At 42.9% G+C, this 12908-nt stretch overlaps 1 protein-coding gene across 2 annotated transcripts in view; it reads right to left on the bottom strand.

Moving 5' to 3' along the window:
* Positions 1-785: 785 nt before the first annotated feature.
* Fat4 (FAT atypical cadherin 4) overlaps positions 786-12908 on the bottom strand; it is a 129255-nt gene continuing 117132 nt past the window's right edge. For both annotated transcript variants that reach the window (XM_031376677.1, XM_031376676.1), the window contains exons 14-18: positions 12582-12761; positions 11618-11742; positions 9592-9809; positions 5383-5644; positions 786-3787 (exon numbers count right to left, since the gene is read on the bottom strand). In XM_031376677.1, coding sequence (XP_031232537.1) covers positions 1926-3787; positions 5383-5644; positions 9592-9809; positions 11618-11742; positions 12582-12761 — 2647 coding nt within the window. In that variant the 3' untranslated portion in view covers positions 786-1925. The remainder of the gene's footprint in view (positions 3788-5382; positions 5645-9591; positions 9810-11617; positions 11743-12581; positions 12762-12908) is intronic.

Genomic DNA, 12908 nt, shown 5'->3' with positions numbered 1-12908 from the left:
AGGTCCTGTTGAGTACCTCTCTGTGGAGTCACTTTGCCTTCCTGCATTCTAGAAAATCGGGGTTAGCCTCACCTTCAAGAGCATGCTCAGTGCGTAGACATTCCGTGTGAGAGTGGATGATGAGTTAATGATGGTCATATGTAGAAGACCTTCCCTGACATTCCTCTTACCTGCCTTGGAGTTAGAAAAATGTGGAGCTGTACTCTCAACAAAACCCAGGGCTAATGACCTTTCACAATTAGCTTTAATTGGTGGATGCTTCTACAACCATAAGCCCGGGCTGAAGCTGTCTCTCACAGAACAGATTTGGCTGGGAAACCCTAAACCATGAATGTGGCCCGACCCGATGATAGTAGCACATGCCTTTAATCCCAGCACTTGGGAGGCAGAGGCAGGAGGATTTCTGTGATTTCTGTAGACCCAGCTTGGTCTACAGAAGAGAGTTCAAGGATAGTCAGAACTACACAGAGAAATCCTGTCTTAAATAGTGGATGTGCTTAGACAGGACTCACAGGGCTGTCCCCATCTCTCCCCCCTCCTCAGACTCCACTAGCTTAGATTCAGCTTCCTGCGGGGAAGTCCCAGACTCTGGAAAGCAGGAATACACTGGGTGGCTTTAGGATGTCTTTGCTGGCTGTTATCCACTGTTCAGATTGTTAACAGTAGGTGGTATGACCTCTATAAGTTTACCTTGCTATATGTCTCTCTAACAAGAAAAAAAAATATATTCTCAATTGGCCACACTCAAAGAGAGAAAGATAGAGACTGATACTCAACCTAGGACACAGGATTTTAAATAAATATTTTAATTCTATTGCTGGCATTTACAAGTAGAAAGCATACAGTATGTTACAGATATCAAACTGTGAAAATATGAATGTTACATAAGTAACAAATGTAAAAAACACATTTTCTTACCTTCCCTGAAAGCAAGAAAAGTTTCCGGCATAGGAAAATATCAGTATCAAAACCACAGCTCAGGTGTAAAAAAAAAAAAAGGTTTACACAGTATTAAAAAATGCTCTACAAAACGACAGAAAGTAAGAGACGTTGCAATCTGATTTTATATAAATTATAAAAACTGGGTACTTGGGGTAAATGCTGAATGGCTAGAAAATAAAACCAATTAGGGCCTGCATAGGTCAATTTGTTACAATGTTAAAAGCATAGAACTTTTTTTCTTCAATAAATAACTTTAAAAATTGTCTCTTAGAAGTGCGCTGAGAATGTTATTCCGGAAGAGGAAGTTGGCAGTGTTCTGGGGACAGTATGCGGTCATCTTGTTCTTCCTGGAAGCCTGAGGTAAGTCAGGAGGCCATGACTGTTCGCACAGAGACACACAAGTGTCAACACAGTTTTTAAGAAAGCTTTAAAGTGCGGAACAAAATGACTTATTCTTAGTACCCACCGTCATGTAAAACAAGCCTTTATCATGTCTGAACAACATCACATAAGAGTCTATAGGTCTGAGGAGTGTTAATGTGCAGTTTTTCATCCCTCCGAGATGGGAAGTCCTCCTTCCTGCACGTTACACAGGCTGGTTCAACTTAAATGATCTTGCAAGGTAAAACACAACCAATAACACGACAATGCAAACAAGCAACCCCACTGTGAAAGAACAAGCTCATGTCTACAACTGCAATGGTATATAAACTGCAAAAAACCACAAACCAAACACAAAGCAAAACTTCCCAATGTTGCATGCCCCAAAACTCATCACAAAACAAGATGCATGCAGGAGGATCATTCCGTTCCACCGAGCACATTTAAATTAAAGAGTCGTTTGGAGTCTATGTGAGCAGCTTTGTGGTTAATTTTAAATGTGTCCCCGGCCACCGATCTATACTGGCCTGTTTTTACAAAGGTGACCCCCGCTGGTGGGAAGCCACACTGTGCTTTTTGTGTTTCTTGCCCACACATACACCTCACACGTATTGTTCTGCCTCCCCATCTTTGGCGGCTGGTTTAGCTGCACCGCTTTTACCTTCTTCGTTACCAGCTGCTTTTTCTGGGAGCGAGGCCAAATCTTTAAAGACATCCACATAGTGACCAAAGCCTGGGCCCCAGTTCAAAAGGTTGTCCCAGTTGAAGTTGCCTGCCTGCTGACCCAGCTTTAGGGTGCTGTCTCCAGCTCCAGACGCTGCTGCAGGGGTACCCACTGGTCCCCCCTCAGCCCTGCGTCCATGGTACCTTCTGGGTTTCAGTCTGGCTCCATAATTATCTTCGTCATCTGCATCAGATTCGTTGACTTGAGATAACTTGGGCATTCTGGAAGTGTAGACTACCGGCTTCTCCCTGTCGTATTCCATTTCTGAGCACGTGAAGGAATCATGGGAGTCACTGTCAGAAGAAGATTCTGGGGCAGGGATGCCATCTGCTGGGTTCCTGGTTCTGGACAGGGGCCTTCTACAGTCTTCTTCAGAAGAGGACCTTCCATGGTCTGCACTGCAGATGCTGGGGTTTCTGGGGCGAGGGGTGTTGAGCCTCTCTACCTCCTCGATGGAGAGTCCCACGGGAGGAGAAGATTCTAGAGGGATCTGAGCTATGGGCTGCTTGAGGCGACTCCCGGGTCTGGAGCCATGTGATGCCATGGCTTGGGGACTCTTACTTCTTCTCCCTAGCCTGGTGGCATAGTTGAACATGCCAGGCTGGCAGGGGTCCCCATGCATTTCCAGCGTACCCCCATCCCTCAGAGGTAGGTGTAGTTCCCTGGCTGGGCTGCTCCTGTAGAAGGCAGATGGTTTGGAGAAAGGAGCTGGGCTGTGCCTGGACAGGGGGTTGGGAGTGGGGCAAGCCGAGTGGCTGAGTGAGCTGGTTCTTAGTGCCTGGCCATATGAAGAAGGCTGGTAGGTCAGACTGCTTGCTCCCAAGGGCATAGGGGACTGCCTGGCGAAGCCCAGAGGACTGTGCCTCTGGATGGAAAACTTAGGCGTGTGGCTTCGGAACTGTTTGTAATGCTGGATGATATCTGCATCTGAAGGTGCGATACTGCTGGCGTTGTCGATGTCATAGTGCTCAATCTCCTGCTCAGGGGAAGCCAGTGGGGCACTGGGGATGGTCTCTGAGTTGTGGGGGATGTCAGTCTCATCGAAGATTAGGTAGGGGTTCTCTCGCTCTATGATGTCCGGCTTGGGATTCCCCTCAGGTTGCTTCCTGACAGCTAAGTCATCCCCATAGGGAGGGATGTTGTCTGGGTCATCAAAAGCCACATTCTCACTGCCCTTTTTCTTCTTCTCCTTTGGCTTCTTCTCCTCTTTGGGGTTTTTGGGCATCTTTCCCCTGCACTGGTTGCATAGAATCAAGCTGAGGACGAGCAGCGCTAGGGCTGTGGCACAGCTGCCCACAATTGCAGGCACGGCCCACAGAGGTAAGGAGATCTCATCTGGACCTTGACTCTGGACACACACGTGTCCCCCAGGACTTCCAGCCTTGCACACCTTGCCCTGAGGACAGAGAACACCGAGGCAGGCCACCACCGTCTCACAGGTCCTCCCAGTATGCGACTCTGGACAGCTGCAAGTGTAGCCAGAGAGCAGACCTGGCTCACAGCTTCCTCCATTCTGGCAAGGGTGGGATGCACAGTCACCAGGAGGGACACATTTGTAGGCATACCACTGGTTAATACACAGAAGATCACCCCAGCAGGGGTTGCTGGCACAGATGTTGGGACCCCGGCAGCCGATCTTCACTGAAGGGTCGGTTTTGGAGATGGAGGCCAAGCTGTGCTTTCCACTGAAGGGAAGGCTCTCTCCGCCATAGAGCACTGAGGCAATGCAGCCATTAAAACCTGTCAGAGCAATAGAGTAGGAGGCCATTTAGAGAAAAGTAAGCACTTCACTTCTGGGTGCTGCGATCTGGAGAAGAGAAGCCCCCACAGCCACCCAAGAGGTTCTCAGCCATGCTCCAACTCAAAAGTGGGGAATGCATGTCCTCTGAGACTAACCCACATCCATGTAGTTTGGTAACAAATAGGGAGAATCAGAATGTTTAGGAAGGTCTCCAGAGCTAGAATAGTCTTGATTCTTCTCTCTCTTTTCATCCATTTAGCAAGACCAAGAGTTAGTTACTAAGAGATCAAATTTATTTTATGAACATTAGAAAGAGCAAAATCAAGTCCAATTGCTACAACTGCAAGACCATGAGATGTACACACACTGACCATAGACCTTCCAAATAGCCAGGTATGAGTCCTTGTGTATCAGAAAAAAACCTTGGCCATAGTGTTTAGGGATTTCCCAAGAGGGGGAGGTAGCTGGGACAACTAGTGTTGCAAATTGTCAGGATTCAGGAGTCAAAAAACAAAAATATCCCATCTTATCTGTATCCACCAACACTCCACTTACAAACATGGGGCCAAGTCTATCTGTGGTCCCTCATATCCATTTGACACCCTTCAAAGGTGCTTCAACTCCATTCGTTCCATAGCAAACCCCAGGGTTCCCTGAGATAAGCTTCTATGTTCTCTTCAACAGCCCCCTTCCTTGGTAGCACTAAGATTGTTGGAGATGAAAAGTCAGAATTTTCCAGGATCTTTGCTGAAGATGGCTTCCAGATTACTTTGGGTCCATTTACTTGGATGTCACACCTTGGCCATCCCATTCAAACAATATCTTTCCATAATGCAGTGCTTTCCAGATACTGGCTGCTAACGCCTTGACCTGGGACTCCTGATAAACAGCTTGTCAATCAATACTACGGCATGCTTAACTGCAATACTCATTAAAATCTCAATTACTCTTCACTGTTCTGCACGTGAAATAAATAGGTCCACACTTTCTAACCAGAACACCCCCTTTTATTCCCCAGTTTCAATATCTGCTTCTGTGCTCATGTTGTCCATTAATTAAACCTTCCAACACTCGTCACCATCCTTCTGACTTAGGAACACATGGGTTTCTGCACCTCCCTTTGTACCACTGACCTAAGGTGTTAATCTACATCCTGTGAGGACCTGATGGATATTCTTACCCTGGTCTCCTGTGTTACTTGGGAGACTGGCTTTGAACACAGGAATGAATAGACAGTGACCCTGAGGACAAAGCAAACATCAGAGCAGCCTACCCTTAAATCAGATCTCAGCAGCATAGGCAAAAGCTCTTAATGGTAGTGATAGGGCCAGATCCCAAACTCTCTAAAGACAGTTCTGTTCATGAGAAGACTAATAATCACAGTATCAGAAATCTAACTACTTTTGTAAAAACTACACTGTGATGGAATTACTCTGTGGAAGTAAGTCATATAAAATAAACTGCATTTTGCCCCCATCCTACCCAGTTTGCCACACACACACACACATACACACACACACATACACAACACCTACATTTTGAGGAGCAGATTTTCCCTTGCTTTATCACCCTCCTGGATATACTAGGCATTTACCTGTTTGAGTGTCCCGATGGGCTTGGTTGGGGGGAATTCCCCCCAGAGACATGGAAAGCACCTCGATGCCTCCAAAGTCCTGCGTGGGGTGAATGATGTCTCTGTTGTGGATTCTGTCCACAGACAGCACTGTGGCGCTTCCGTTCTTTGAGATCCGGAAGGTATGCCAATGGCCATCTGAAATGTATGCTTCTGGAATGGTTCGCTCCACTTTCCCAGCAACGCCTGCATCTGATGTAAAGTGCACTTTGCCATTCTTAATCTGGAAGATGCATTAAAAACCATGCACAGGTCAAACATGGTATCCTTAAATAAAAATCATGTATTTAAAATATAGAGGAACCTAAAGGAATCAGAGTGGGTGAGGAGTCTGTGGCAATACAATGTGCTCACATATACCGCCATGGTAATTGTAGACAATATAATTGCTTATTTACTAATTCTAACAGGTTTTAATTTTATAAGCAGTTTCATGATGGGCATGTAACTTTCCAGAATAAAGCTGAAATATTGAAGCAACTAGGTAGCCTAAATAATTGACAGTAAATATGATTACTTGTATTTCAAGGACAGAAGAAAGTATGTTAAATCACTAAGTTTAGGGAAAAAAGGTTAGAGTGGTTTAAAAAAATACAAATAAAAACTTGCAAGTCTAAAAAGTTAATAGGAAGCTACAAGGGCAGAGCAGTTGGAAAGACAAAGGTAGCTTTTCCTTTGTGTTCCACAACACTGGAATTTTAGAAAAGAAATGGGGTTCATTATTTCATTTCCAAGGTGGAATACCATAAAGTAACATGGGATTTGGCCAGGACTTCACTACAGCTGTCTCTTCAATTTATCTAAAGGAATCTGATGTCTTTAAGTTCAGCCACTAGAACACTAGGGAACAGGACACTCCAGTTTCCAGCTCAAAAGTTTCCAGCATTATGAGCTGACCCTTCAGAAAATGAATAATTTGTAAGGCAAGATGAGCCCATGAGTCAGAGAGCCCTTCCCATCCCTACTGCCAGATAGGAATACTGTCCAGGCAAAGAAATGCAGTGACCCAGGAGTGACTGAAGAGAAAGCCTGGACCGGGTCTGTGTGCCACTCAGTTCAGACACTATGTCTATATACAAGGACCACTGCAAATCACTTCATTTGTGCTTTATGGAAAACTCATGTCACACAGTTACATATACCAGTCAGATAGTAATATTTTAATGTGATCATTCAAGACAAAAAAATATTTTTCATAGCCTGGGAGTTGGATCAGTGGGTAAAAGTGCTTCTTTGTAGGCAAGAGGACCTGAGTTCAAATCACCAACACTCACATAAAAAGCTGGGCACAGCCATGTGACTCCAGCACCCACGGGAAGGATCTTGGGAGCTTTCTTACTAGAGAGCTTAGCAATATGTTAGGCTTCCAGTTCAGTAAAGGACCCACCCAAAGCAATAAGGCAGGGAAAAATAGAAGAAGACAGGAAGTGTCATACTGTGGCCTGCTGTGTATGTACCTCTCTTATGTTCAAACACCACACACTCACACAGTGCATATGTGTATGTAGTATTGTATATGCAAATTAAATGTCAGAGCAGAACCATTGTATAATTCTCTCCTCGGTTATTCTAACTATATCCTCAAACACTCAACTACCCAGAATCTTAATGTATTAATGTTCTGGGCATTAATGTGTGTGTGTGTGTGTGTGTGTGTGTGTGTGTGTGTGTGTGTGTGTGTTTGAGAGAGACAGAGAGGGAAAGAGAGAGACAGAGAGAGATGAGGGAATTCAATAAATAAAGAGTTTAAGAAATGGTTAGAAGGTGAGCCAAAAGAAACAAAAGCCATGATTCTTGGATGGCTGGGAGCTGATATTAGAAGAGCACATTCTGTCCCAGCCTTCTTCAACTGCACTCCAGCAGGCCCCTTCATCTCCTGCCCATCAAAGGCTACTTTCTAAGTCCATTTTGCTTGTGTTTTTAATGGCTGCTTTTTCCTTTTCTACTTCTTTCACCTGCCAAGCTCCTTAGTTTTGAAAACTTTGTGCTAACCATTTACTCACTAAATGTCATGGCTGGTTACTTTGCCCAATTCTATTTTAGTTTCATGACACCATGTTGGGGAGGCACAGGCTGCCATCCTGTTGCACTCCACAGTGACAAAGATAGACCCTAACATTCAGCTGCCTCCTTGCAGAAGCTTTCACGTCTTCAGCCATGTGATACATCGTCTGAATGTCTTGGCTGAAGGAGACTGCAGATAACAATGTGTCGTGTGTCATTTAAATGGCATCTGGACTTGGAAGCAGCGTCACAGATAATCTCATGCTAAAACTGTAGTGTAGCCTCTAGGAATGGAGGGACTTTGAGCAGAGTCCCCTCCTTGTCCCCTCCCAGCAAGGAATGAAGCTCTAGGAAGCAGAATCATTAGATCCTGGCTCTTTAGGTCAGGACTTTCTTGGTATCTTCTGCCTTTATTGCTTCTAATTTACTTTTGAATTGAAATTATAGACAGCACATATTGAAACAAACCCTTCTTTACAAGTTATATCAATTGATGAACCAGGATATGTGTCTAAGTAATGAAGGTAAAGTGAAAATGTGAAAATATCCTTATAGGAAATCAGGGCCTTGTCTCAAATTCCACACTAACTGACATTTCTGACCACACAGTTTTCCACTGGGATACTATTTGCATCATAGGGTGATCAACTCTAATCTTCAGGAAAACCATGGTAGTAACACCATTACCCCTCCAATAAGCAACACCTCCAAACATGACTGAGTTACCATAGAGGGTAACTCCATCTAGAAAAAAAAAATGCCCAAGGAAGATGCAAGTAGATCACCAGAAAAAGCATTGATCTTTTGTGTGCCTCACTGAAAACAGACACCTAAGATACAGCAGGGAGTATTGGCTGCACAGAGAAATCTGGAAAACCAAAACCTAAAATTTAACAATAAACAGCAATTTCATGTTAAATATTATTTGTGAATTAAATCAAGCTAATACTATTCTATGTGTTTCAAATATTTGATAGGAAAAATAAGTTAGTAAGCATGGGTTTGCTGTAAGAATTTTCTAAAACCAATACAAAAGTATCTAAAATTATAAAACATAGAATGATCTCGTAAAACAGTTGATGGAACTAACTACAAGATCTCATACATGAATTGGTACTATTATCTACATATGAAAGACTGTGACTCTCATTTCAGGCTCTTAGAGGTCACAGGGATGGGAAAAGGATGGTTCATGCCTTGTGAATAACTGCTTTTTATTCTAGCCATAGAGAGGAAATGTGAAGTAAAAGCCTAAAGAGAAATCCACTCTTCTTGTTGAATAGATATTTCGAAAATTATTGTTTTGAGTTTTTTTATTTTATTTAGAATGGGCAGAGAAATGGCTCAGTGCTTGCTGTACAAGAGTGAGAGCCTGAGTTTGGAACCCAAGCACCCATGTCAATAGCTGCAAAGGAGTCAAGCAAATTGAAAATGCACATTGTCAGCCAGGAAAGCAGACATGTGAGCTCTGAACACAAAGAAAGACACTGATTCAAGGGAATAAGGTAGAAAATGATAGGAGAGCACCTCATGTCCTTCTCTATGTCCATAGAACTGAGAATAAATCCCTCACACAAATTCCTGCCTCTCCTGTAACCCTGCCAACACACACCTGTCCCTTTCCCTCTCCCTCTCATTAAAACTTATTTGTAAAAAGAAATTTTACTTACAATAAATACCAAATACATTTAACTTCATGGATGTTTCCTAGGTGATGAATAAAAAGCATATTTCAGAACAAAGTCGGATAATTTCTAAATACTTATTCTAATCTTAACATGTAACCTGTTAGCAGTGTTTAAAGTAATTCTTGATGAAAAATAATTCTTCATAATCAAGGCACACTCTTCATGCTTACAGTAGGAGAGAAAGTGATGATGATTTTTATCAGGCAAGATAGACTTGACACCCTATCTATCCTAGCCTACCTGACAGTTGACTGCACTCTAAAACAAGACAAAGGTGTTTAGAAACTGGCACTCTCAGATTTTATTTTTTACTCTGCTCCAGACCCTGGAAACATTTAGAGTGGATGGTACTTGATTACTGCCAAGCATAGGCCAGAACTCATAAGACTGTAAAGAAGAGGGCAGAATTTGCAGAAGTTACTGAGCCCTCAGAGCAGGTAGGAATCATCTGATGGGTTACCATGGGTTCCTTTCTCACCTTCACTGTGGTATAATTGCTGCTTTCCTGGATATGGATCAAAATACCATTTTCACTACGTGTCCTGAATTTTACTTCCAGGCTATTGACACCAAAAGGCTCCAATGTGGTGTCCCGTATGCTCTGTGTCAGCAAGTATTCACGCTTCTCACTCTGGCTCATGTGGTAGTCCAGGCGTCCTTTGCCTTCTAATGACAAGGCAGTGTCTGGAGTGACAGCTAAAAGCCAAGAAGAAAGGGGAAAATTTAAGGCATTCACTGGAATATTTGGAGCATTCTTTGGAGTATTAGAAATGACAAAAGCTCAAGTTTCTAAAAACCACTGTCCCTGGTCCTCCTCTGAGAAAACAATTTCCATTTGTGAATAATTGTGCAAGTGTATTTCCAATGGTTGAGTCCTTTTTGGAACTGTGAAACATGAGACCCTTGATGACAACCATTAATCACTTGGGGACTCATCATCCAAACTCTTTGCTGTGGGACAGAAAGCCTGGACATGGAACAAGCAGCCAACTGCTAAAATGCACAACTCAAAACTTGACCCAATTTCATTGCATTTCTGAAATGATTAAGCAAATACATTTTACAGTTGAAGATCTTTAACTCTTTAGTCTTTATGCCCTCTAGCCTATGATTTTTAGAATTATGGAAAAAAGTTTCCAATCAAAGATTTCCACTTACAACCCCCTCTACCTGAAGCCATTGTCATGGATGGCACATCATCAGACTTGATGAAAGACTCCTAGTCCAGAACTAAAAAGTTAACATCATCATAACCAACAACATAACTCAGGAAGGGATGCTCAAGAAATGGAATGGGAGTGACTCTGCCCTGGGTGTCACACTCTACACAGATAAAGAGAATAACATGGGCAGAATTATTTCTAGGTTTACAAAAATTAATCTCAGGGCATCTCACTGAAGAAATGCCACATGGTAGCTCTCTCTCTCTCTCTCTCTCTCTCTCTCTCTCTCTCTCTCTGTCTCTCTCTCTTTCTCTCCCTCCCTCCTTTGTCTTTCTTCCTCCCTCCCTCCCTCCCTCCCTCTCTCTCTCATGCTAAGATATATCTACTCTATGCTGTCAGCCCCTAATATCTTCTTGATTATAATATATTCCAATGACATCACTCATTTCTCTTCATTCTCTATTAGAGGAGCAACAAATGGATCATTTAAAGGTCATCAGGTACCTGTGGCTGAATTAAGTAATAATCTAATCATTCATTTCAAAATAAAGCAGCCTCATAAAGGTGGCCATAAAGGCTCAGGGTAGAATAGAATACACAGCTTTCAATCAGAAAGCAATTCTTTGCCGGGCGGTGGTGGCGCACGCCTTTAATCCCAGCACTTGGGAGGCAGAGGCAGGTGGATTTCTGAGTTCGAGGCCGGCCTGGTCTACAAAGTGAGTTCCAGGACAGCCAGAGCTACACAGAGAAACCCTGTCTCGAAAAACCAAAAAAAAAAAAAAAAAAGAAAGCAATTCTTTGCTGATGGCTCAAGTATTACAGATGTCTTGATCACCATAAGATTAGGGCTTAAGTGGAAGGGCATTAATAAGCAGACTGAGATAGCACTACTCAAAACCAAGTTAAGTTAAACTAGACTGTGACTTTAATTTTTAACACATTAACAGTCACACAGTGTTTGGAGCTGGATGTTATTCATGTAAATTTTTCCTGAAAGATATAAAAATAATGTGACCAGAGAAATATCACTAGACTTTAGATAATATTGATCTACAACCTCAATATAGTTGCTGAAGTTGTTCTAACTACCTCATATATGACACAAAATAACCCATGATACATTTATAAGATGAAACTAAGTATTTAGTTAAGTCCAATTAAGTCCAGTTATTTGATCCTTTAGATAAGAGGTCAGTTTACAACTATCATTGTATTTTACCCCATTTTAAATACTTAACAATGTCCATATTAGAGTCCAAATGCAATAATATGCTTAGGTGCACATATAAACACTTTCTGGGACTGCAATAGTGTCTTATGAAGGTGAAAATGACGACCTACATTTTTCACAGTACTTCCCAGTCAGGCCTTCCATGCACTGACACTGCTGCCATGACCAGAAGTCCACACAGGTGCCACCATGCTGGCAGGGGTTGCGAGCACACGTGCCTTCTAATCTAGGACACCTACAAGAGAGTCACAGAAGGAAGAGATGAAGCACCAAACTGGAAGGAAACTTGTCTTGAAGCAGACATGGATGGATTAACAGGCTTAATAGCAGGCTTGCAGGATAGGAAGGGACTTGCATGAGCTACCCTACAGCAATTAATGACATAGAACCTCATAATACAGCTTAACTCACACCTAAGAACAAGGCTAAATAAAATATTTTATTGATGACAACCAAATATTAATGACAACCAAAGGTGACAACTTCTGTAAGGGCATAGTGGTCCAAAAATCCTCGGTTATCATGGTCCAGAGCTATGTGATAACTTAAGTCCATGTGTATCCCACAAAGACACTTGTAATGTGGTCTTATACACTGCTCATTTACAAGCCAGGTATGATACCAGGCATGTGCATAACAGAATGAAATAAATACACAGACTCATGGAGAAGAGCTTTTCCCCCCACCCCCCATGACAATAACAGACAGTAAGAGGGAAGGTATTTATATAGCTTGTTAGACAGAGCTCCTCTGTATAAATATAAGAGTGTATGAGCATGGGGATGCCTGTATCTCCAGATTCAGGGTAAGGGAAGGACTTTTGTATTGAGATCTCATGGAGTGGTATCATTTGGAATCACTTCAGGCTGAGGAAACAGGAGTGTAAAGTCCTACTGTGAACTAGGAACACTGGATGTGGGAAACAGCAGGGACAGAGTGACCAGGAAGAGGGTGCAGACAAGTTACAGGTCAGGCCACATCACAAAAGCCTTATCAATCAGGAAAGGACTCAGTTGGAGCCTTTGGATGCTCATTGTCTGTACTTGCATTATTTAATAAGAAATAAAATCTTACTGATCAAGGATGCCTTGTGCTGCCAGAGCCTGGCTGGGCTCCAGGGGTCGTCCATTGACAGCGAACTCCATTATACAGCCCACGAAATCATGGCTCTCCACATGCCCCCTCCTCTGAAGGATTGGCTCTAGTGATCTGATTCCTCCAACAGTGACTCGGTTTGGCTGAACATCAAGAGTCCTATATGAACATGAAAGGGTAAAGATCGCAAAACCCACAGGGCTCATTTCACTCAATTACTTAGCTTTTTAGGAATGAGCCATCCTGAACACCCATCCTCAAAGCAGGTGCTCCCAGGACTGCTTGGTCTTCATATTAAAAAAAAAA

The sequence above is a fragment of the Mastomys coucha genome, unplaced genomic scaffold, assembly GCF_008632895.1.
Source record: "Mastomys coucha isolate ucsf_1 unplaced genomic scaffold, UCSF_Mcou_1 pScaffold17, whole genome shotgun sequence".
Classification (NCBI taxonomy): Eukaryota; Metazoa; Chordata; class Mammalia; order Rodentia; family Muridae; genus Mastomys; species Mastomys coucha.
This window is presented reverse-complemented; position numbering and strand designations above follow the sequence as displayed.